Source organism: Oncorhynchus tshawytscha, linkage group LG07 (assembly GCF_018296145.1).
Source record: "Oncorhynchus tshawytscha isolate Ot180627B linkage group LG07, Otsh_v2.0, whole genome shotgun sequence".
Lineage (NCBI taxonomy): Eukaryota > Metazoa > Chordata > Actinopteri > Salmoniformes > Salmonidae > Oncorhynchus > Oncorhynchus tshawytscha.
Window position 1 is genome coordinate 41,734,336 of NC_056435.1, and position 21,946 is coordinate 41,756,281.

The 21,946-nt window shown below is 44.3% G+C and overlaps 2 protein-coding genes across 4 annotated transcripts in view; one reads left to right on the top strand and one right to left on the bottom strand.

Annotated features, from left to right (window-relative positions):
* LOC112254520 (calmodulin-binding transcription activator 1) overlaps nucleotides 1-1,268 on the bottom strand; it is a 138,842-nt gene extending 137,574 nt beyond the window's left edge. For 2 of the 3 annotated variants that reach the window (XM_042324430.1, XM_042324431.1), the window contains exon 1: nucleotides 1,101-1,265. In XM_042324430.1, the coding sequence (XP_042180364.1) occupies nucleotides 1,101-1,125 (25 nt within the window). In that variant the 5' untranslated portion in view covers nucleotides 1,126-1,265. Of the gene's footprint in view, nucleotides 1-1,100 lie in introns of all 3 variants that reach the window. The other variant, XM_042324432.1, reaches the window with a different exon arrangement.
* A 1,389-nt stretch (nucleotides 1,269-2,657) lies between these two features.
* LOC112254523 (dnaJ homolog subfamily C member 11) lies at nucleotides 2,658-13,897 on the top strand. Its single transcript, XM_024427188.2, has 16 exons — nucleotides 2,658-2,761; nucleotides 4,381-4,510; nucleotides 4,624-4,697; nucleotides 5,907-6,008; nucleotides 6,141-6,269; nucleotides 6,427-6,549; nucleotides 6,670-6,743; nucleotides 6,832-7,021; nucleotides 7,793-7,878; nucleotides 8,219-8,335; nucleotides 8,588-8,743; nucleotides 9,394-9,463; nucleotides 11,864-11,921; nucleotides 12,058-12,200; nucleotides 12,297-12,426; nucleotides 12,592-13,897. The coding sequence occupies exons 1-16, from the start codon at nucleotides 2,687-2,689 to the stop codon at nucleotides 12,615-12,617; spliced, it is 1,683 nt and encodes a 560-aa protein (XP_024282956.1). The 5' UTR covers nucleotides 2,658-2,686; the 3' UTR covers nucleotides 12,618-13,897.
* Nucleotides 13,898-21,946: the final 8,049 nt, after the last annotated feature.

Consider the following 21,946-nt stretch of genomic DNA (forward strand, 5'->3'; position numbering starts at 1 on the left):
TGCTGCATGCACAAACACAAACACACAATGCTTATCTTTCTTTCGTGACACACTAACTATGAATAATAGCAAGAAAGATGTTGACAACAAAGTACCCTCTGTTGTTGTGTATCTCATTCACACCAGGGAGTGAAGTCTACCCTCAGGGAATTCCTCAACAGAAGATAAAGACTTGGCCCACTGGTCACAGATGTCAGTCAGTTCTAAGTCTAGTTTTGATTTACATTTGGTTGAGTTATCAACTGTCCCGAATTCAACGTGAAGAAAAAAATGGCACCATGTCATTGGATTTAGGTGAGTGTGTTTTTAAATGATTTGGAATCAATGTATTGTTTTCTTATAATACTGGCATGGCATATAGCAGACGCTCTTCAAACCGCTTTGCAGTATGTTCCGCGTAGAATCATCATCAATCAACTCTCCGTCGTCTACAGCGTGTAAAAAACAACATCACATTGTGGCTGACCGCACAGACTGCGGGGTTGCGTGCGTGAGGAGGAATCGCACTACAGAAGATACACGGACGATTTCGTGCTTCACCAGCGTGTGTGTGTGTGTGTGTGTGTGTGTGTGTGTGTGTGTGTGTGTGTGTGTGTGTGTGTGTGTGTGTGTGTGTGTGTGTGTGTGTGTGTGTGTGTGTGTGTGTGTGTGTGTGTGGGATGCCTGAGCTGAGAAAGCATCTGAATTCCTCCAGCGTGAAGCTCTCACAACCACTCAGATCCTGTTACGCTCAGCCGCGTAAACCTGCTACCCAGGGGAGACGCTGACACGCAAAGCAACGAAGAAAACAACATTCTCACGTACTGTATCTAAACAAACACACTCGTTTGCATTATATCCCCATATTTTCAAACCTGCTCTCGGTAACCGTTTGTCATCGAGCTGAAGTCTGTGGCTGCCTGTAGCATATCTCAGCATCGCTTCAGTGTCCGTGTTTTCAGGACAGGACAGGACTGGGAGATAGCGAGAGATGAAAAAGGGGAAAGCTCCCCCATCTCTCTATTCCTCCATCCCCTTACCTGAACCCAACGTCTTATGTCGCTCTCCCTTTTTTCGAGGTCAACAACAACTACAGAATCATCACCTTATTTCTCTCTTACCTTCCGGCTTGTTTTCGGCAGCCATTTCCCCTCCGCGCGCCTCATCCCTCCTCCTCCTCCTCCTCCTCGCGACCTGGGGGGGACCACGCGCGTGCACGGCGAGGACAACTCAAGGAGGGGGGCGTGGCGCAATGGGCGAGCCCGCTCAACACAGCTACTCTATTGGTTAGAAGCGTGATGATTGACATCGGGGCTCCTCGGTGATGCCTCGTGAACTCGCAGAATCCATATTGCTCTGAGTCCATCATACCAGTTTTGTATCTAGCTAACTTTGTCTCCGCCCCCAATCGCTCTCTCTCTCTCTCTCTCTCTCTCTCTCTCTCTCTCTCTCTCTCTCTCTCTCTCTCTCTCTCTCTCTCTCTCTCTCTCTCTCTCTCTCTCTCTCTCTCTCTCTCAGCCACAGAGGCGATGTGAGGAGACACAACCAAATTCCGCCATCAGTACACATCTGACAAAGCTCTCTGATAGCCAACTGACTATGATTGCAGGTCGTTGTTGTAAATGGGTTCACAATGACTTACAAGGCCAACTGAAACATAAGTATTTAAGTAAACAACACGCAGTTTCTTCCTTTTTAGTGGTCTAGGCCTAGTCTGGATACCAGTATTTTTAGATAACATTCCACTCCTTGCCTCTCCTGTCATTTGGGAAATAGATGAACAGAGAAGGCAACCAGGCTAGTCTAGGCCTACTTCACTAAAACTGATTCTATTCAGGAAATAAAGTGAAATTAAATTAATTAATTACTTTTCATTATTTACAGAGACACATGATTGCTTCATTCTAATTCCAAGCCCAGGTCGATAGCAAGGGCCTAATCGGTCTTTAACCTTGCATCTCTCTCAGGTCTTTCTGTGAGATGGTTGTATTAGTCTATGACCTATCAAGCAATCAGGAGCCAATTCATGAATAAATAACCTGTTCATTTAAAAAACTGATTAATGAACATACATCATTGTTTTGGTTCATGTAAGCCTACAAGGGTAATTGGTTTAAATATTTCCACGCCAGGGGCCAAAGCTGAATTGCAAGGCCTAAACTGTCATCATTAACGGCAGCCGTTACTGGTAATGATCTCCCATGCCCTGCAGCACTCACTGCCATCAAACACAGTGCGGCAACGCCACCTTTAAACGTTGCGTAAAGGTGTGTCATAGAATCATAAAGGAAAATGAGAAATATAAAACGTTCCCACAAGGCAACCACTAAATGCAAATCACGGAAGGAACAGGAAGAAGCCTTGGTCAATCGAATAGCTTAAGTAACCCTATCTAGGTAGAGCTGTTGTGCACTCTTTCTATGTAAATGCCTCTGTCGAAGGGTTTATGGCATTTGATGTAGTGCTTTTTGTCACATAGTAAACTCAAGCCTGCCCTGTCAGTCCCTTTCTATCACTACATAGGCTACGTTAGAAGTTTCAGGACCATGGACAGCACACACTTTCACCTTGATATACTGTTTTCAATGACAGGATGTCTGCAGCCCGCCTGGCCACACAGCGGCGCTAGTGCAGACACGAACAGACCAATGAGCACACAGAACACTGGTATGGGAGGGTAAGGAGGAGGGGCCGAACCAGCGTAAAGATGGCGGCGTCCTTAGACGATGAATTAGAGTTGGATAACCAAGACTATTATTCTCTTCTCAACGTCAGGAAAGAGGTAAGGTGTTTGTGTATTTACATAATGTGCACGTTTAAACCTTTTATCCCACTGTATCGGTAATGTTCAACACGGATTCGATTGGGCATCGCGTTCGGCGAGACAGTTGATGACATTCGCCCGGTCGGTCCATCACTCCCATCACATCGACTCGAGGGATGCTGCAAGACAGACATAGCTGTCAGACGTAGATACCTGTCAATATTGTTTCTTGAGACGACAACAAAGGCAGTAGTGGAATAATATTATTAGTTAACTGTTTTGTAAGCTGAATTGATAAGATGTGACACTCGCTGTTAGGAGCCTAGATTTCCATTGCGATTAACGTTACGGCATGTAGCTAGACAGTGTAAACAGGGCCAACGGGCATTGGCTCTCGTTTACTCATTTGTCACTGCTGGTGATACATGGTTCTTCGGAGGTGTGTATGTCCCCTGGTGCACGGATAAATAACCTGTCGTTTATTTTCTTTATATAGTGTTAATGTCCCATGCATGAAATGCCTTTCTTGCAAACTCAAATCCCAACGTTGCAATAATCAATAACAATGTATTACTATAAAAAAACACATGAGAAATAAGAATAAGAAATATGAAATAGACATTAACGTAAGTAAGCATATATACAGGAAATATTTTAAAAATCTGATCCAATATCATATTTACATGTGCAGGGATACTGGAGTGATGGAGGTAGATATGTATAGGGGTAAGGTGACAGGGATACTGGAGTGATAGAGGTAGATATGTATAGGGGGGTAAGGGTGACATGGGGGGATACTGGAGGGCTGGAGTGATGGAGGTAGATATGTATAGGGGTAAGGTGACAGGGATACTGGAGTGATGGGGGAGGTTGATATATGATATAGGAGGGGTAAGGTGACAGGGATACTGGAGTGATGGAGGTAGATATGTATGGAGGTAGATATGGGGAAGGAGACAGGGATACTGGAGTGATAGAGGTAGATATGTATAGGGGTAAGGTGACAGGGATACTGGAGTGATGGAGGTAGATATGTATAGGGGGAAGGTGACAGGGATACTGGAGTGATGGAGGTAGATATGTATAGGGGTAAGGTGGCAGGGATACCGGAGTGATGGAGGTAGATATGTATAGGGGTAAGGTGACAGGGATACTGGAGTGATGGAGGTAGTTATGTATAGAGGTAAGGAGACCAGGAAACAGAATATAAGATAAACAGAGTAGCAGCAGCTTGTATGTGAGTGGGTGTGGGGGTGTGTAGAGGCAGTATAAATGTATGTGGATATTATGTGTGAGTGAACAAATTATGGAGTGAGTGTTTTGGAATGACATTGTGTGCATTGAGACAGTGCAGAGATTGAAATGAAAGGTCAATAAATATACAGGTAAACTCCGATAGTCCATGTTGCTATTTTGTTAGCTATTTATCAGTCATATTGCTTGGCAATAAAAGCTGTTCAAGAGCCTATTGGTGTCTTACTTGATGCACCGGTACCTCTTGCCATGCGGCAGCAGAGTAAATAGTCTATGGCTTGGGTGGTTGGAGTATGCATGCATTAGGCTATGTCTGCAGAAATCTATATTGTAATCTTTCTCTCTCTGTCCCCTCTCCACCCCCCACCCCCCCTTCTCCCCAGGCCACTCAGGATGAGCTGAAGGCTTCCTATAGGAGGTTGTGTATGCTCTACCACCCAGACAAACACAGAGACCCAGAGCTGAAGAGCCAGGCAGAGCAGCTATTTAACCAGGTGCACCAGGCCTATGAGGGTGAGCAGTGCGTTCCCTGTCACTGAATCTTCTGACAAGCTGCCTGTCGTTTAATTGGACTGTTAAATGAGAGTATAAACCTCTCATTTTTTCACTCCCTTGTCTCTGTCCAGTGTTGAGTGATCCTCAGTCCAGGGCCATCTATGACATATTTGGGAAGAAAGGCCTGGAGGTGGAGGGCTGGGAGGTATGTTCAGCACATGTGTGTGTCAGGGTTTCTGTTAGCTGGTAATATTTTGTATTTTGGTATTTTATTAGGATCCCTATTAGCTGTTGCGAAAGCAGCAGCTACTCTTCCTGGGGTCCACACAAAACATGAAACATAATACAGAACATTAATAGACAAGAACAGATCAAGGACGGTTACTACATCAATTTTAAAGAAGGCACACAGTCTACATATCAATACATATATACAAACAATCTAAGTCAAATAGGGGAGAGGCGTTGTGCCTTGAGGGGTTGCTTTATATGTTTTTTGGAACTAGGTTTGCTGTTCATTTGAGCAATATGAGATAGAACGGAGTTCCATGCAATAATGGCTCTATATAATACTGTATGCTTTCTTAAATTTGTTCTGCATTTGGGGACTGTGAAAAGACCCCTGGTGGCATGTTTGGTGTGGTAAGTGTGTGTGTCAGAGCTGAGTGTAAGTTGACTATGCAAACAATTTTGGATTTTCAATACATTTATGTTTCTTATAAAAAGAAGCCGGCTTTTGTCGGAACGAACATTCGGAAGTAGCCTACTGCTGTGTACGCATTGCTGCAAAACTATAATGTGAAGAAATAATACTTGATCAACGTTTTAAGATAAACATTGCATCAGCCTCAATGCTTTTTAAAGTTATTTTGATGTACTGGTTGTATGAATTTGGGATTTGTCATTCCACAACTGTCCCAGAGTCTGTTGGGAATAGGTTATTTATTTCTCACACAGAACAACAAGCTGACCAATAGAATAGGTCAACTTTTCTACTAAGGGAGATAGTAGATTGACATAGGCAAGTGATTTTGCTGTTCCTTTTTCCTTTCATCTTGTTGGCTGAGGAAAAGTAAATGTGGACAGTTATTCTAACGTCTTCAAAGTGTGCATCAGAATTCAGTGAGAAGGACACACACCATTGCATCCTCTGAGTTGCATGTTCTGTTAAGAGGAATTACCATAATCTAAATGTGATCTCTGTCATTCTGAGCACCGGGGATGGACACCATAACCAGGTTACACACCCAATGCATATGGGTCAAAATGTCCGCTAAACTAAAATGCTGTCCGTCAAATGTCTGGTGCCACATTTTAAGTACACACACATTACTACTTAAGTAGTAATGACACAATAGTAACTGAGATGATAACTGAGGAGCGTGTGTGCATGCATGTGTTCATGTGTGTGGAGATTGTGGAGAGGAAGAGGACCCCAGTAGAGATCCGTGAGGAGTATGAGCGGCTGCAGCGAGAGAGAGAGGAGAGGAGGCTACAGCAGAGGACCAACCCCAAGGTACATACACACGCTTCTTCCCTGAGCCTCTTACAGAAATATCCACGGCAGGGTGATATCTACAGACTTTCTCCGTGTGAAGTTTACTATCAGAACACTATGTTTTGTGTTCTCATGTCTCTGTGTGTTCAGGGTACCATTAGTGTGGGAGTAGATGCCACAGACCTGTTTGATCGCTATGATGAGGACTTTGAGGAGATGCCAGGAGGAGGATTCCCTCACATCGAGATCAACAGGATGCACATCTCCCAGTCTATTGAGGTACACACACCCGTACACGTGGTCCGATTCCTTGTTGGTCTCACACACACACACACACACACACACACACACACTAGCTAAAAAGGTCCATTGTGATAGATTAACGTGTGTTATGCTTATGTGTTTCCCATGTGTTTACCTGTGTATGTGGGTGTAGGCTCCGTTGACTAACTCTGACACTGCAATGCTGTCTGGCTCTCTCTCCACACACAACGGCAACGGAGGAGGCAACATCAACATGACTGTCCGCCGTGTCACCTCTGCCAAGGGCTGGGGAGAGGTCCACACACACACACATATTTATCTCCCTTGTTTCTGAGAGAACACAGGAAGGATATTGACTGACGTGTCTGTGTTTCACTCTCTGTCTGCTTGTGATTTTCTCTCTGTATGTGTGTAGTTGGAGTTTGGTGCAGGGGACATACTGGGACCTCTGTTTGGGATGAAGGTGTTCCGTAACCTGACTCCACGATGGTGAGTGGCCAATCGAGCGGAGAGGATATGGTCCTCTTTACACTACAACAATTGTAATGCTAGTCATCTCCCTCTCTCTGTTTGTTAGTTTCCTGACGGCTCAGTGTGGAATGCAGTTCTCTCCCCGTGGCGTGCGTCCCAGCTGTTCTTTAATGACAGCTCGTCACCTAGACCAGAACACGATGGGTTACCTGCAGTGGCGATGGGGACCCCACAGCTCTATGACCACTAGTGTGGTCCGAGACACCAAGACCAGCCACTTCACCCTGGCACTGCAGGTACAACACACACACACACACACACAGTAGCACACACACATGAGCATGCAGACACATACACAAATGCACCCACACACACACAGACACACACACACACACCTGTGCAATTGGGAATATGTTGAGGTGGGTTTTAGGGCTGGTAGGATGACCAACTATGTTCTTCTGTGCCCTCACTTGTCACCTTGTTTCCACCCCCTCTAACTGAGTGTCCCTCACTCCTCACCTTGTTTACTCTCCCCCTCTAGCTGAGTGTCCCTCACTCCTCACCTTGTTTACTCTCCCCCTCTAGCTGGGTGTCCCTCACACCCTACCTTGTTTCCTCCCCCTCTAGCTGAGTGTCCCTCACACCTCACCTTGTTTCCTCCCCCTCTAGCTGAGTGTCCCTCACACCTCACCTTGCTTCCTCTCCCCCTCTAGCTGGGTGTCCCTCACACCTCACCTTGTTTGCTCTCCCCCTCTAGCTGGGTGTCCCTCACACCTCACCTTGTTTGCTCTCCCCCTCTAGCTGGGTGTCCCTCACCACCTCACCTTGTTTCACACCTCCCCCTCTAGCTGGGTGTCCTCACCACCTCACCTTGTTTACCTCACCTCCCCTCTAGCTGGGTGTCCCTCACCTTGTTTACTCTCCCCTCTAGCTGGGTGTCCCTCACACCTCACCTTGTTTACTCTCACCCCCCCTCTAGCTGGGTGTCCCTCACGCCTCACCTTGTTTACTCTCCCCCTCTAGCTGGGTGTCCCTCACGCCTCACCTTGTTTCCTCTCCCCCTCTAGCTGGGTGTCCCTCACTCCTATCTGATGATGAGTTACCAGTACAAGTTCCAGGATGAGGACCAGACCAAGGTCAAGGGATCGATCAAGTACGTACACACCCTATTATACTACTCAGTTTATACACTGCCACCCAATACCCCCCTTCCACAGAATATGTTGATATTGGACTATAAATTGTGCCTTCCTTTATTATACTTATGCTAAAATGTTTATTCTATTCTACTGATCCATTTACTTTCTGTTCATATTCTTATCTTTTATTATTTCTTATTGTTGTTGCATTGTGGAGAAGGAACCTGGAATAACCATTTGGTTGGATGATGTATACCATGCGTATCCCGTACTAATAAAATGTGAAACTACATGTGAATAGGTAAGGTGGGAGTCTGACCCTTATTGGTGTTGTGGTGTGTTTGTGTGTGTCAGGACTGGTTGGTTTGGTACAGTGGTGGAGTATGGAGCAGAGAGGAAAATCAGTCGGCACAGTGTCCTGGCTGCTACTGTCAGTGTCGGAGTACCACAGGGAGTCACCCTCAAAATCAGGTACTACAACACAAATACAGTCTGTGTAATCCAGTGTGTATGTGCAACGTGTAATACAGTTTAGTACAGTGTATGTGCTGTGTGTGCGTGCGTTTGTGCATACATGTGTGTGTGCATGAGTGGCATGTCTATCTGTGTTTTGGCTACTAAATATTTAGCTCAGGGGGTTCAGGTTTACCCCAAAATCAGGTGATAGTATTTTAACTTTTCATAGTACAGTATGTACTGTAACTTGTTTCCTTCTCTCCCTAGGTTGGCTCGTGCCAATCAGACCTATCTATTCCCAGTCCACCTGACAGACCAGCTGCTGCCCAGTGCAGTGTTCTACGCCACTGTGGGGCCTCTACTAGTCTACATGGCCATACACAGACTGGTCATTATACCATACACATGCTCCCAGAAACAACAGTGAGCTTCTCTCTCTCTCTCACTCACTCACTCACTCACTCACGCAAACACACGCACGCACAAACACACACACACACACACACACACACACACACACACACACACACACACACACACACACACACACACACACACACACACACACACAACACACACACATCACACACACACTCTGCAGATTTACTTGGCAGTAGTTATTAGACCCAGGAAAACTCTCACATCTTGTTCTGCCTGTCCCTGCCTGTCTCTGTCTGTCCCTGTCTGTCCTTGTCTGTCTGTCCTTGTCTGTCCTTGTCTGTCTGTCCTTGTCTGTCCCTGCCTGTCTCTGTCTGTCCTTGTCTGTCCCTGCCTGTCTCTGTCTGTCCTTGTCTGTCCCTGCCTGCCTGTCTCTGCCTCTGTCTGTCCCTGCCTGTCTCGGTATGTCTCGGCCTGTCCCTGTCTGTCCCTGCCTGTCCCGGTATATCTCGGCCTGTCCCTGTTTGACCCTTTCTGTCCTTGTCTGTCCCTGCCTGTCCCTGTCTGTCCCTGCCTGTCCCGGTATGTCCCTGCCTGTCCCTGTCTGTCCCTGCCTGTCCCGGTATGTCCCTGCCTGTCCCGGTATATCTCGGCCTGTCCCCGTTTGACCCTTTCTGTCCTTGTCTGTCCAACAGAGATCTGGAGCTACAGAGGAAGAGCTCAGAAGTAGACATGGTCAAGAAGAAACAAGAGGCGGAGTCAGCCGTGAGGAACATCCATACATACTACACACAAATCAAATCAAATTGTATTTGGCACATCTGACTAATATAATAGGCCTGACAATGAAATGCTAACTGACGAGCCCCTAACCAGCAATGCAGTTAAAAAAAAAAAATACGGATAAGAATAAGAAATAAAAAGTAACAAGTAATTAAAGAGCATCAGTAAAATTATAATAGCGAGACTGTGTACAGGGGGGTACCGGTACTATTGAGGTAATATAGGTAGAGTTATTAAAGTGACTATGATAACAACAGAGAGTAACAGTGGTGTAAAAAGAGGGGGCAATACAAAAATATTTTTTACCTTTATTTAACTAGGCAGGTCAGTTAAGAACAAATTCTTATTTTCAATGACAGCCTAGGAACAGTGGGTTAACTGCCTTGTTATGGGGAAGAACGACAGATTTTTACCTTGTCCGCTCAGGGATTTGATCTTGCAACCTTTCGGTTACTAGTCCAACGCTCTAACCACTAGGCTACCTGCCGCCCCAATTAGTCAGGGTAGCCATTTGATTAACTGTTCAAGAGTCTTATGGCTTGGGGATAGAAGCTGTTAAGAAGCCTTTTTGACCTAGACTTGGCGCTACGGTACCGCTTGCTGTGGGGTAGCAGAGGGAACAGTCTATGACTAGGGTGGCTGGAGTCTTTGACTGTTAGGGCCTTCCTCTGACACCGCCTGGTATAGAGGTCCTGGATGGCAGGAAGCTTGGCCCCAGTGATGTACTGGGCATACGCACTACCTTCTGTAGTGCCTTGCGGTCGGAGGCCGAGCAGTTGCCATACCAGGCAGTGATGCTCTCGATGGTGCAACTGTAGAAACTTTTGAGGAAATAGGTTTTGTCGTGCCCTCTTCACGACTGTCTTGTTGTGCTTGGACAATGTTAGTTTGTTGGTGATGTGGACACCAAGGTACTTGGCTCTCAACCTGCTCCACTGCAGCCCTGTCGATGAGAATGGGGGCGTGCTCGGTCCTCTTTTTCCTGGAGTCCACAATCATCTCCTTTATCTTGATCACCTTGAGGGAGAGGTTATTGTCCTGGCACCACACGGCCAGGTCTCTGACCACCTCCTAGGCTGTCTTGTCGTTGTCTGTGATCAGGCCTACCGCTGTTGTGTTTTCAGCAAACTTAATGATGGTGTTGGAGTCATGTCTGGCCGTGCAGTTATGAGTGAACAGGGAGTACAGGAGGAGACTGAGCACGCACCCCTGAGGGGCCACTGTGCTGAGGATCAGCGTGGCGGATGTGTTGGTACCTACCCTTACCACCTGGGGGCGTCCCATCAGGAAGTCCAGGATCCACTTGCCAGTTGATCAGCGCATGCTCGCAGTACACATCCTGGTAATTCGTCTGGCCCTGCGGCCTTGTGAATTTTGACCTGTTCTAAGAACTTACTCACATCGGTTACAGAGAACGTAATCACAGTCTTCAAGAACAGCTTGTGCTCTCATGCATGTTTCAGTGTTATTTGCCTCGAAGCGAGCATAGAAATAGTTTAGTTTGTCTGGTAGGCTCGTGTCACTGGGCAGCTCTCGGCTGTGCTTCCCTTTGAAGTCTGTAATGGTTTGTAAGCCCTGCCACAGTCAGAGCCAGTGTAGTACGATTTGATCTTAGTCCTGTATTGACGCTTCGCCTTTTTAATGGTTCGTCGGAGGGCATAGCGGGATTTCTTATAAGCTTCCGGGTTAGAGTCCAGCTCCTTGAAGCGGCAGCTCAAGCCTTTAGCTCAGTGCGCATGTTGCCTGTAATCCATGGATTCTGGTTGGGGTATGTTCGTACGGTCACTGTGGGGACGACGTAATCGATGCCCTTATTGATGAAGCCAGTGACTGATGTGGTGTACGCCTCAATGTCATTGGAGGAATCCCGGAACATATTCCAGTCTGTGCTGGTAATACAGTCCTGTAGTTTAGCATCTGCTTCATCTGACCACTTTTTTATAGACCGAGTCACTGGTGCTTCCTGCTTTAATTTTTGCTTGTAAGCAGGAATCAGGAGGATAGAATTATGGTCAGATTTGCCAAATGGAGGTCGAGGGAGAGCTTTGTATGCGTCTCTGTGTGTGGAGTAAAGGTTGTTCAGAGTTTTTTTAATCATGTAGTTACATATTTAACATGCTGATAGAAATTTAGTAAACCAAATTTAAGTTTCCCTGCATTAAAGTCCTGGCTACTAGGAGCACCACCTCTGGGTGAGCGTTTTCTTGTTTGCTAATGGCGGAATACAGCTCCTTCAATGCTGTCTTAGTGCCAGCCTCTGACTGTGGTGGTACGTAAACAACAGACACACAGCATATTTACTTTATGCTCATTGATGATCATTGAGATCATTGTATGTTCAACCCTTTTCTCTTTCTTTCTTTCTTTCTTTCTCCCTGACAGGTTCTGCTGATGCAGGAGTCTGTGAGGAGAATCATCGAGGGAGAGGAGTCTAAGATGGGTGAGTAAGCACACTCACACGTATGCACGCCCACAAACGCTCTTGACCTATGTCTTGACTCAACACTGTTTATTCTGTGCGTTGCCTTTTCAATAATTCTGACTCAGCTGTGTGTGTGTCCCTCCTCCTGTTCCAGGTCTGATCATCCTGAATGCGTGGTATGGAAAGTTTGTGACAGACAACAGCGTGCGGCAAGAGAGAGCTCAGGTTATAGACGTTACTGTCCCTCTGCAGTGTCTGGTCAAGGACTCCAAACTCATACTCACCGAGGCATCAAAGGTAAGGGTGTGTGTGTGGGTGGGTGGAGGGTGGAATTTTTATATGACCTGTGTGTGTGTAACCAGCCCCCCCCCCCCTCTCCTTATATTTATAAAGGCGGGGTTGCCAGGTTTCTATGACCCGTGTGTAGGAGAGGATAAGAGTCTGAAGCTGCTGTATCAGTTCAGGGGGGTGATGCACCAAGTCCTCTCAGCAGACACTGAGGCTCTACGGATACCCAAGCAGTGTAAGTATACAACCACAACACAACCACTGTATAACCACTATTCTACTCTAACCACAACCATATCATAACCTGTTTACAACCAAAAATGCTCAACTCCATTACATTGAAATTGCAGATTAATTACAAAAGTACTACACTAAGCTAAATATTCCCTGTATTTCTCAGCTCACAGAATCGATGCTGAGGCGTAGGAACCCTCTGTTATGGGAGCAACAAGGGGCAAGTGGAGACAGACGCAGACAGACAGACAGATACAGACAGACAGACATTGACAGACAGACAGACAGACAGACAGACAGACAGACAGACAGACAGACAGACAGACAGACAGACAGACAGACAGACAGACAGACAGACAGACAGACAGACAGACAGACAGACAGACAGACAGACAGACATTGACAGAAGGACTGACAAGCAGAGGTCGAGAGTCAAACAAAGGGAATAGAAATTCTCTCTTTCCCTATCACATTTATGAATTCAGACATGAGTTCCTCTTCTCTCTCCGCTCTCAAAACCCACTAGATTCCTCTCTTTTAGCCATTGTAGTTTCCACTGTGTGTGTGTGTATGTCTGTATGTGTGCGTGTGTGCGTGTAAAATGTACTGAAATCTCCCTCTCTCCTCATCTCCCCAGAAAGGTGCAATATGACTCACGGTGTACATATCAGTAAAGTCTGCTACAGTTAATATTGTATAACTAATATACCACTGTACTATACTAGTTGTACTCATGTTTTACACTACTAACTCATGCGTTACGGTTAGAACAGAACTATGCATGAAAACGTGTTCATCAGTACCACTATACTGACACCCAGCACTACACTTGAAGGCAAAAAAAATATTGTTTTGTTAATAATTGACGTATTATTATTATTATTATTCCTTGGAAGCGATGTGTCTGCTGCTGTTGTTGTGTGGGGCAGGGTCTAATTATCTGGGTGACAGTCATTCTAATAACACATAAGGGTACACCCATAAGGGTTGAAAAGAATTCTGAGAATATTAACACTGGTCTATTTTTAAGGCACCCCCAGTAGCCAATGTGTGATTGGAGCCCTGGTAGGCTGGGTTGAGTTGACATGACTGAGACGGATGCTGGGGAAGCAACAGTGAAGAGTAGAGAGAACGTCCAATGATGTCATTCATTCGGAAAGTATTCTGTATTTTCCATTTTTTTTAAACTTTACAGCCTTATTCTAAAATGTATTAAATAAATAAAGATCCTCAGCAATCTACACACAATACCCCATAATGACTAAGTGAAAACAGGTTTTTAGAAATGTTTGCAAATGTATTAATAATAAAAAATAGAAGTACCTTATTTACATAAGTTTTCAGACCCTTGTCTATGAGACTCAACTGAGCTCTGGTGAATCCTGTTTCCATTGATCATCCTTGAGATGTTTCTACAACTTGATTGGAGTCCACCTGTGGTAAATTCAATTGATTGGACATGATTTAGAAAGGCACACACACACCTGTCTATATAAGGTCCCACAGTTGACAGTGTATGTCAGAGCAAAAATCAAGCCATGAGGTTGAAGGAATTGTCCGTAGAGCTCACAACAGGATTGTGTCGAGGCGCAGATCTGGGGAAGGGTACCAAAACATTTCTGCAGCAATGAAGGTCCCCAAGAACACAGTGGTCTTCATTATTCTTAAATGTAAGAAGTTTGGAACCACCAAAACTCTTCCTGGAGCTGGCCGCCCGGCCAAACTGAACAATCGGGGGTGAAGAGCCTAGGTCAGGGAGGTGACCAACAATCAGGCCTTAATGGTAGAGTGGCCAGACGGAAGCCACTCCTCAGTAAAAGGCACATGACAGCCCACTTGGAGTTTGCTAAAAGGCACTTAAAGACTCTCAGATCATAAGAAACAAGATTGTCTGGCCTGATGAAACCAAGATTGAACTATTTGGCCTGAATGCCAAGCATCACGTTTTGAGGAAACCTGGCACCATCCCTACAGCGAAGCATAGTGGTGACAGCATGGGGATGTTTTTCAGTGGAAGGGACTGGGAGACTAGTAAGGGTTGAGGCAAAGACAAACGGAGCAAAGTACAGAGATATCTTTGATGAAAACCTGCTCCAGAGCGCTCAGGACCTCAGACTGGGGCGAAGGTTCACCTTCCAACAGGACAACGACCCTAAGCACACAGCCAAGACAACGCAGGAGTGGCTTCGGAGGAGTGGCTCCGATCGAACATCTCTGGAGAGACCTGAAAATAGCTGTGCAGCAACACTCCCCATCCAACCTGACAGCTCTTGAGATCTGCAGAGAAGAATGGGAGAAACTCTCCAAATACAGGTGTGCCAAGCTTGTACCATCATACCCAAGAAGACTCTGGACTGTAATCGCTGCCAAAGCTTAGTAAAGGGTCTAAATACTTATGTAAATTCTTAGAAATGTGCTAAAATTTCTAAAAACCTGTTTTTGCTTTGTCATTATGGGTTATTGTGTGTAGATTGATGGGGGGGAACATGATTTAATCGGTTTTAGAATAAGGCTGTAACGTAACCAAATGTGGAAAAAGTCAAGCGGTCTGAATACTTTCCGAATGCACTGTATACATTATGGTGTATATACATCATTTATATAACATTTATGAGAAAGCCTCTGTGAGAGTTAGTTTGCTACTAAAACATCTGTATGTTACATCTGTCATTGTCAATGGAAACATGCAAGTGGGATGCAGTGGGACTATTGTACTTTTATGTATACATTTATTTGTTAAGACCTGGTCATATATCATCAAAATTATGGTGATGAAGAGTATTGTAATTATTTGTCAGTCCTTTGTTATGTGCCATACCTTTAGTTCCCATGGTAATATTGTTTGTCCCTGTTGTCTTGTTTATATGTTGTTTTTAATACTATAGATAGACCAAACAGACACTGTTCTACTTAACATTGACTAATTATTGACTGACAGTGTTGGTCCTTTCTGTGAAGGCAATATACTGTATAGGCTATTGATGAGTGACATAGTTGAACTCAAATCAGTAAATGTACTGTATGCATTTTTGTCAATGTATAGGCAAAGGTTAAAAAAGTGTTTTTTCAGTGGTAGAAACTGGAGTTCTGTCAACATAGTTCTGTCCCCTATCCTACAGTGCAAAAACCCCATGTACAGGTCTGTGTAGTCAGCACACGGGATCTATTCTATGCCATGTATTTGAGAAGAAAGTGACCTACCCTCTCAGGTGTTTTGCCCTAGAGCGGAGTCAGGTTATCGGATTGTTAGTAACTGTACTCATGTCTCTTCTTACCAGTTAAGATTTTGTGAATGAGTTTGACTGACTCAAACACCCTTTACAGAATGAGGCAAGAACAAGCAAACATTCACCCCATTTGAGACGCTAAACACTTTGCTGCCTCCATTAAGGATGTTTGCTCATCATGTCCCCTTCGCGTGCCGTTAGCCTCCATATTAGTCGGCCCTGCCACTAGTCACCCACTCATCACTGTCCTTTCAGCCACTCTGGCTCCACCCTGAGGTCAACAGAGCGACTACTCTCCACTGTTACATTCCTGACCTGGACATGACCCAAACTGTCTAAAATGTGTGTGTGTGGAGCTAGTGGACTATGTAGTAATGTAAAGATATTACAATAAATAAAAAGATGAGCCACTGACTCACGTATTTGTTTAAAGACAAAAACTACATTAGTGATGTCAGAGCTTGGTCCCAGAACTGTTCATGCTTTTGTCTGCTCCATTATTGTCAAGCCAAACACAGCAGAAACTGACTCGCACCCAGGATAGTGGTCAAGTACAGGAACAATGAGGAGACCTAGAAAGGTAGGGTTAAAATCTTCATTAAATCTTTATTTACAATACAGAGTTTCACAGAAACAGTTTGCACCAGACACCACATTCTCAGTAAGGGGGTTTCACAAAGCGGGATCAATGAGTTAGCATTCTAACTTTCCTAAATATTTTTGAAACATTTACATTTTTTTTTTTAAAGAAAGAAATTGTTCTAGTATGACTGACTTATCAGTAACCCATATTCATCTTATTAACTGTAGTTAGTAATAACTAACCAACCCATTGCTCTTGCTTGCTAGAAAGCCCAGCCCAGACAAGCATTCAATAGGTGTATGTCTAACAGTCAGTCAGATAGTGACATCGATCTATGGCTTATAGTGCCTTCAGAAAGTATTCACACCCCTTGACTTTTTTCACATTTTGTTGTGTTACACTTTGGATTTAAAATAGATTACATTTAGATATGTTGTCACTGGTACACCCCCATAATGTTAAAGTGGAATAGTTTAAAAAAAATGTTACCAATTCATTAAAAATGAAAAGCTGAAATGTCTTGAGTCATTAAGTAGTCAACCCCTTGTTATGGCAAGCCTAAAAAAGTTAAGAGTAAACATTTGTTTAACAAGTCACAATAAGTTGCATGGACTCACTCAATAAGTGTTTAATTAACAATTTTTGAATGACAACCTCATCTCTGTACCCCACACATACAGATAATTGTAAGGTCCCGCAGAGTGAATTTCAAAACACATTTAACCAAAAAAGACCAGGGATATTTTAAAATGCCTTGCAAAAGGGCACCTATCGGGAGATGGCAAAAAAAGAAAAGACAGACATTGAATATCCCTTTGATCATGGGGAAGTTATTCAATTACACTTTGGATGGCGTATCAATACACCCAGTCACGAGAAACAGAGGTGTCCTTCCGAACTTAGTTGAGGAAGGAAACTGCTCAGGAATTTGACCGTGAGTCCAATGGTAACTCTAAAACAGTTACGGAATTTAATAGCTGTGACAAGAGAAAACTGAGGATGGATCAACAACATTGATGATCGTTACTCCACAATACTAACCTAATTGACATAGTGAAAAGAAAGAAAATGAGGCAAAGCAATTACATTTTTGTCCTGAATACAAAGTGTTATGTTTGGGGCAAATCCAATACATTACAGAGTACCACTCTGCATATGTGAAAGCATATTGGTGGCTGCATCATGTAATGGGTATGTTTGTAATCATTAAGGACTGGGAAGTTTTTCAGCATAGAAAATGAAAACAAAATAAAGCAAAGCATAGGCAAACTCCTAGAGGAAAACCTGGTTGTCTGCTTTCCACCAGACACTGGTAAATTAATTCACCTTTCAGCAGGACAATAGCCTAAAACACAAGGCCCAAGCTACACTAAAGTTCCTTACCAACAGTGAATGTTGAGTGGCCGAGATACAATTTTAACTTAAATCTACTTGAACACCTATGGCAAGACCTGAACATGGTTGTCTAGCAGTGCTCAACTACCAATTTGACAGATCTTGAATAATTTTGAAAATAATATGGGCAAATGTTGCACAATCCAGGTGGAGAAAGCTCTTAGAGACTTACCCAGAAATACTCTCAGCTGGAATCACAGCCAAATATGCTTCTAGAAAGTATTGACTCAAGAGTATGAATACTTATGTAAATGAAATATTTCATTTTCAGTAACTTAGCAAAGATGTCTAAAAACATGTTTTCACTTTGTCATTATGGGGTATTGTTGGAGAAGGGTGAGAAAAATTTAATTGATTTTCAATTCAGGCTGTAACAAAAACGTGGAATACGTCAAGGGGTATGAATACATTCTGAAGGTACTTTATATGAGGTCGACAAGAAACAACAATATGTACACATCAGCAAGCTTAGACTTGACAACTGGTAAAAACATGAATATTTGAAAAAGCTTAAATTCCAAACACGGTCAAAATGCAAACAGCTTGAAGGACACTTCTCCAGAAACTCCAAAATACATTATCAAACCCCAGCGAGCCTGGTAGTGATCATTATCAAACCCCAGCGAGCCTGGTAGGGATCAGGTGAGAGATTAAATACTGATTTGTGCAAATGAGAACACCAGGAGACGTGTAGGGTCAGGAGTTGTCCTGACCATGAAAAATTCTGGGTCCTCGTTATAGCCTATAAAACTTGTTTTGTGGTCGGGTCACATGGTCAGAAAAAGCTCAGAAAGCCAAAACACCCCATATATAGAGCCCTAAGACACTTGCGCAATGGTTTTGATAATGCATTGCTCTCTAACCTATAGGACTAACCTGAGGGGACTGAGAACCAAGGGGCAGAGACAATGGCTGTCCAGAAACAACCTCTGACCCCTGCTCCCAAGGGCACTTTACATGAAATGCCTGGGGATAGGGGCTTGTTTCTGGACCGGACCAATGACATCACTTTACATGGCTACGTGTGCGCTTTCGCTCACCACACAATGTTAATGCATTTTCTTCACCCACCAAAACCAGTCTCCAACCAGGGCTCTCTTCAAAGTCACATCAATGTGTACCCATTAACCGACTGGGGTCTGTTCAGGGCCATTAAACTGTTCCCGACATGGTGGTGTTTGTGAGTGGAGCTTAATTCAATGAGTGATTGTTTCCAACAGTTACCTGGCTCTATTGTGGAAAAATAATCTGAACTCTTCATAAAATGTTAAACTGAAATGGCTTCTGGAAACACAGCCAGGAACGTTAACAGGGAAATCATTTCCACAAGTTGTTCTTCAATGTTCTAACTGAAGAGATAAAAGCTTTGATTGAGGAGGACGGCGGCAGGAACAGACCCTGGTCTAGGAGAAAGAACTAACTGATCTAATAATCTATTCGATATTTCGTCACAATGTTGTTTTGAACATTCGTTTCAGACTGATGCCCGACTGAGCACACTCTACTAGACGCATCACACTCTACTAGACGCATCGTCAATGAGTGCTGATGATTTCGTTAAAAGTGCAATACAGTGGCTTGGAAATACAATTACATTCAAATGGAGGCAAATAATTAGTAGAAACCCCCTTTGCCATCAGTCGGATGTCGCCAGATTGACTTTAGATGCAGTACAACGTTAGCTAGCTAGCTAAAATTGAGGAGGCCACCGAGCTAACGTTAGAATTGCTAGCTATTTTTGACTAACTTTGCTAGCTAATGGCATGACAATATTTCCTACTACTTTAGAAATATCAACTTTTTTCCCCAGGCGATAGTGTAATTTAGGCAAAATAGTTCACCTATTGCAGAATGATTGGGTTTATCACCACTATGGCGCCGCCAGCAGAGAGCGGCTTTAGAACGTTCAGAACAATGGCACGACAACCGAGTGACTGAGGTGCAACCTATGAACAGAAAAAGGGACCAGAAACTGCATCATATATACACGGTGTACAAAACATTAGGCACATATTCCTAATATTGAGTAGCACCCTCCCCCCTTTTGCCCTATGAACAGCCTCACTCAGCCCCACTCAGCCTCTGCGGCTCCCGAGTGGCACAGCGGTCTAAGGCACTGCATTTCAGTGCTAGAGGTGTCACTACAGACCCTGGTTCAATTCCAGGCTGTATCACAACTGGCCATGATTGGGAGTCCCATAGGTCGGCGCACAATTGGACCAGTGTCGTTAGGGTTTGGCTGGGGTAGGCAGTAATTGTAAATAAGAATGTGTTCTTAACAGACTTGCCTAGTTAAATAAAATACAAACAATTTTTTTTTTTTTAATTGTCCGGGCCATGGACTCAGGGTGTCGAAAGCGTTCCACAGGGATGCTGGCCCATATTGATGCCAATGGTTCCCACAGTTGTGTCAAGTTGGCTGGATGGCATTGCCGTTCTTGACACACTCAAACTGGTGCAACAGGCACTTACTACCATACCCAGTTCAAAGGCACTTAAATATTTTGTCTTGCCCATTCACCCTCTGAACGGCACACATACACAATCCAGGTCTCAAGGCTTAAGATTCATCTTTAACCCATCTCCTCTTCATCAACAGCTTGAAGTGGTTTTAACAGGCGACGTCTATAAGGGATCATAGCTTTCAACTGGATTTTCCCTAGTCAGTCTGTCATGGAAAGAGTGGTTTTGTACACTCAGTGTATGTGTGTTTGTACAGTCGTGGCCAAAAGTTTTGAGAATGACACAAATATTAATTTTCACAAAGTCTGCTGCCTCAGTTTGTATGATGGCAATTTGCATATACTCCAGAATGTTATGAAGAGTGAACAGATGAATTGCAATGTCCCTCTTTACCATGCAAATTAACTGAATCCCTAAAAAACATTTCCACTGCATTTCAGCCCTGACACAAAAGGACCAGCTGACATGTCAGTGATTCTCTCGTTACCACAGGTGTGAGTGTTGACAAGGACAAGGCTGGAGATCACTCTGTCATGCTGATTGAGTTCAAATAAACAGACTGGAAGTTTCAAAAGAGGGTGGTGCTTGGAATCATTGTTCTTCCTCTGTCAACAATGGTTACCTGCAAGGAAACAAGTGCCATCATCATTGCTTTGCGCAAAAAAAGGGCTTCACAGGCAAGGATATTGCTGCCAGTAAGATTGCACCTAAATCAACCATTTATCAGATCATCAAGGACTTCAAGGAGAGCGGTTCAATTGTTGTGAAGGCTTCAGGGCGCCAAAGAAAGTCCAGCAAGTGCCAGGACCGTCTCCTGAAGTTGATTCAGCTGCGGGATAGGGGCTTGCTCAGGAATGGCAGCAGGCAGGTGTGAGTGCATCTGCACACACAGCGAGGCGAAGACCTTTGGAGGATGCCTGGTGTCAAGAAGGGCAGCAAAGATGCCACTTCTCTCCAGGAAAAACATCAGGGACAGACTGATATTCTGCAACAGGTACAGGGATTGGACTGCTGAGGACTGGGGTAAAGTCATTTTCTCTGATGAAACCCCTTAACGATTGTTTGGGGCATCCGGAAAAAAGCTTGCCCGGAGAAGACAAGGTGAGCGCTACCATCAGTCCTGTGTCATGCCAACAGTAAAGCATCCTGAAACCATTCATGTGTGGGGTTGCTTCTCAGCCAAGGGAGTGGGCTCACTCACAATTTTGCCTAAGAACACAGCCATGAATAAAGCATGGTACCAACACATCCTCCGAGAGCAACTTCTCCCAACCAGCCAGGAACAGTTTGGTGACGAACAATGCCTTTCCAGCATGAAGTGATGACTAAGTGGCTCTGGGAACAAAACATCGATATCTTGGGTCCATGGCCAGGAAACTCCCCAGACGTTAATCCCATTGGGAACTTGTGGTCAATCCTCAAGAGGCGGGTGGACAAACAAAAACCTACAAATTCTGACAAACTCCAAACATTGATTATGCAAGAATGGGCTGCCATCAGTCAGGATGTGGCCCAGAAGTTAATTGACAGCATGTCAGGGCAGATTACAAAGGTCTTGAAAAAGAAGGGTCAACACTGCAAATATTGACTCTTTGCATCAACTTCGTGTAATTGTCAACAAAAGCCTTTGACACTTATGAAATTATTGTAATTATACTTCAGTATTCCATAGTAACATCTGACAAAAATATCTAAAGACACTGAAGTAGCAAACTGTGGAAATTAAATATTTGTGTCATTCTCAAAACTTTTGGCCACGACTGTAGGTTGTCTATGGCCAGCACTCACTTGATGGAGAAGTGTTGATATGAAACGCATCAAGTGATGCCTCTTTTACATGTTTGTCATATGGG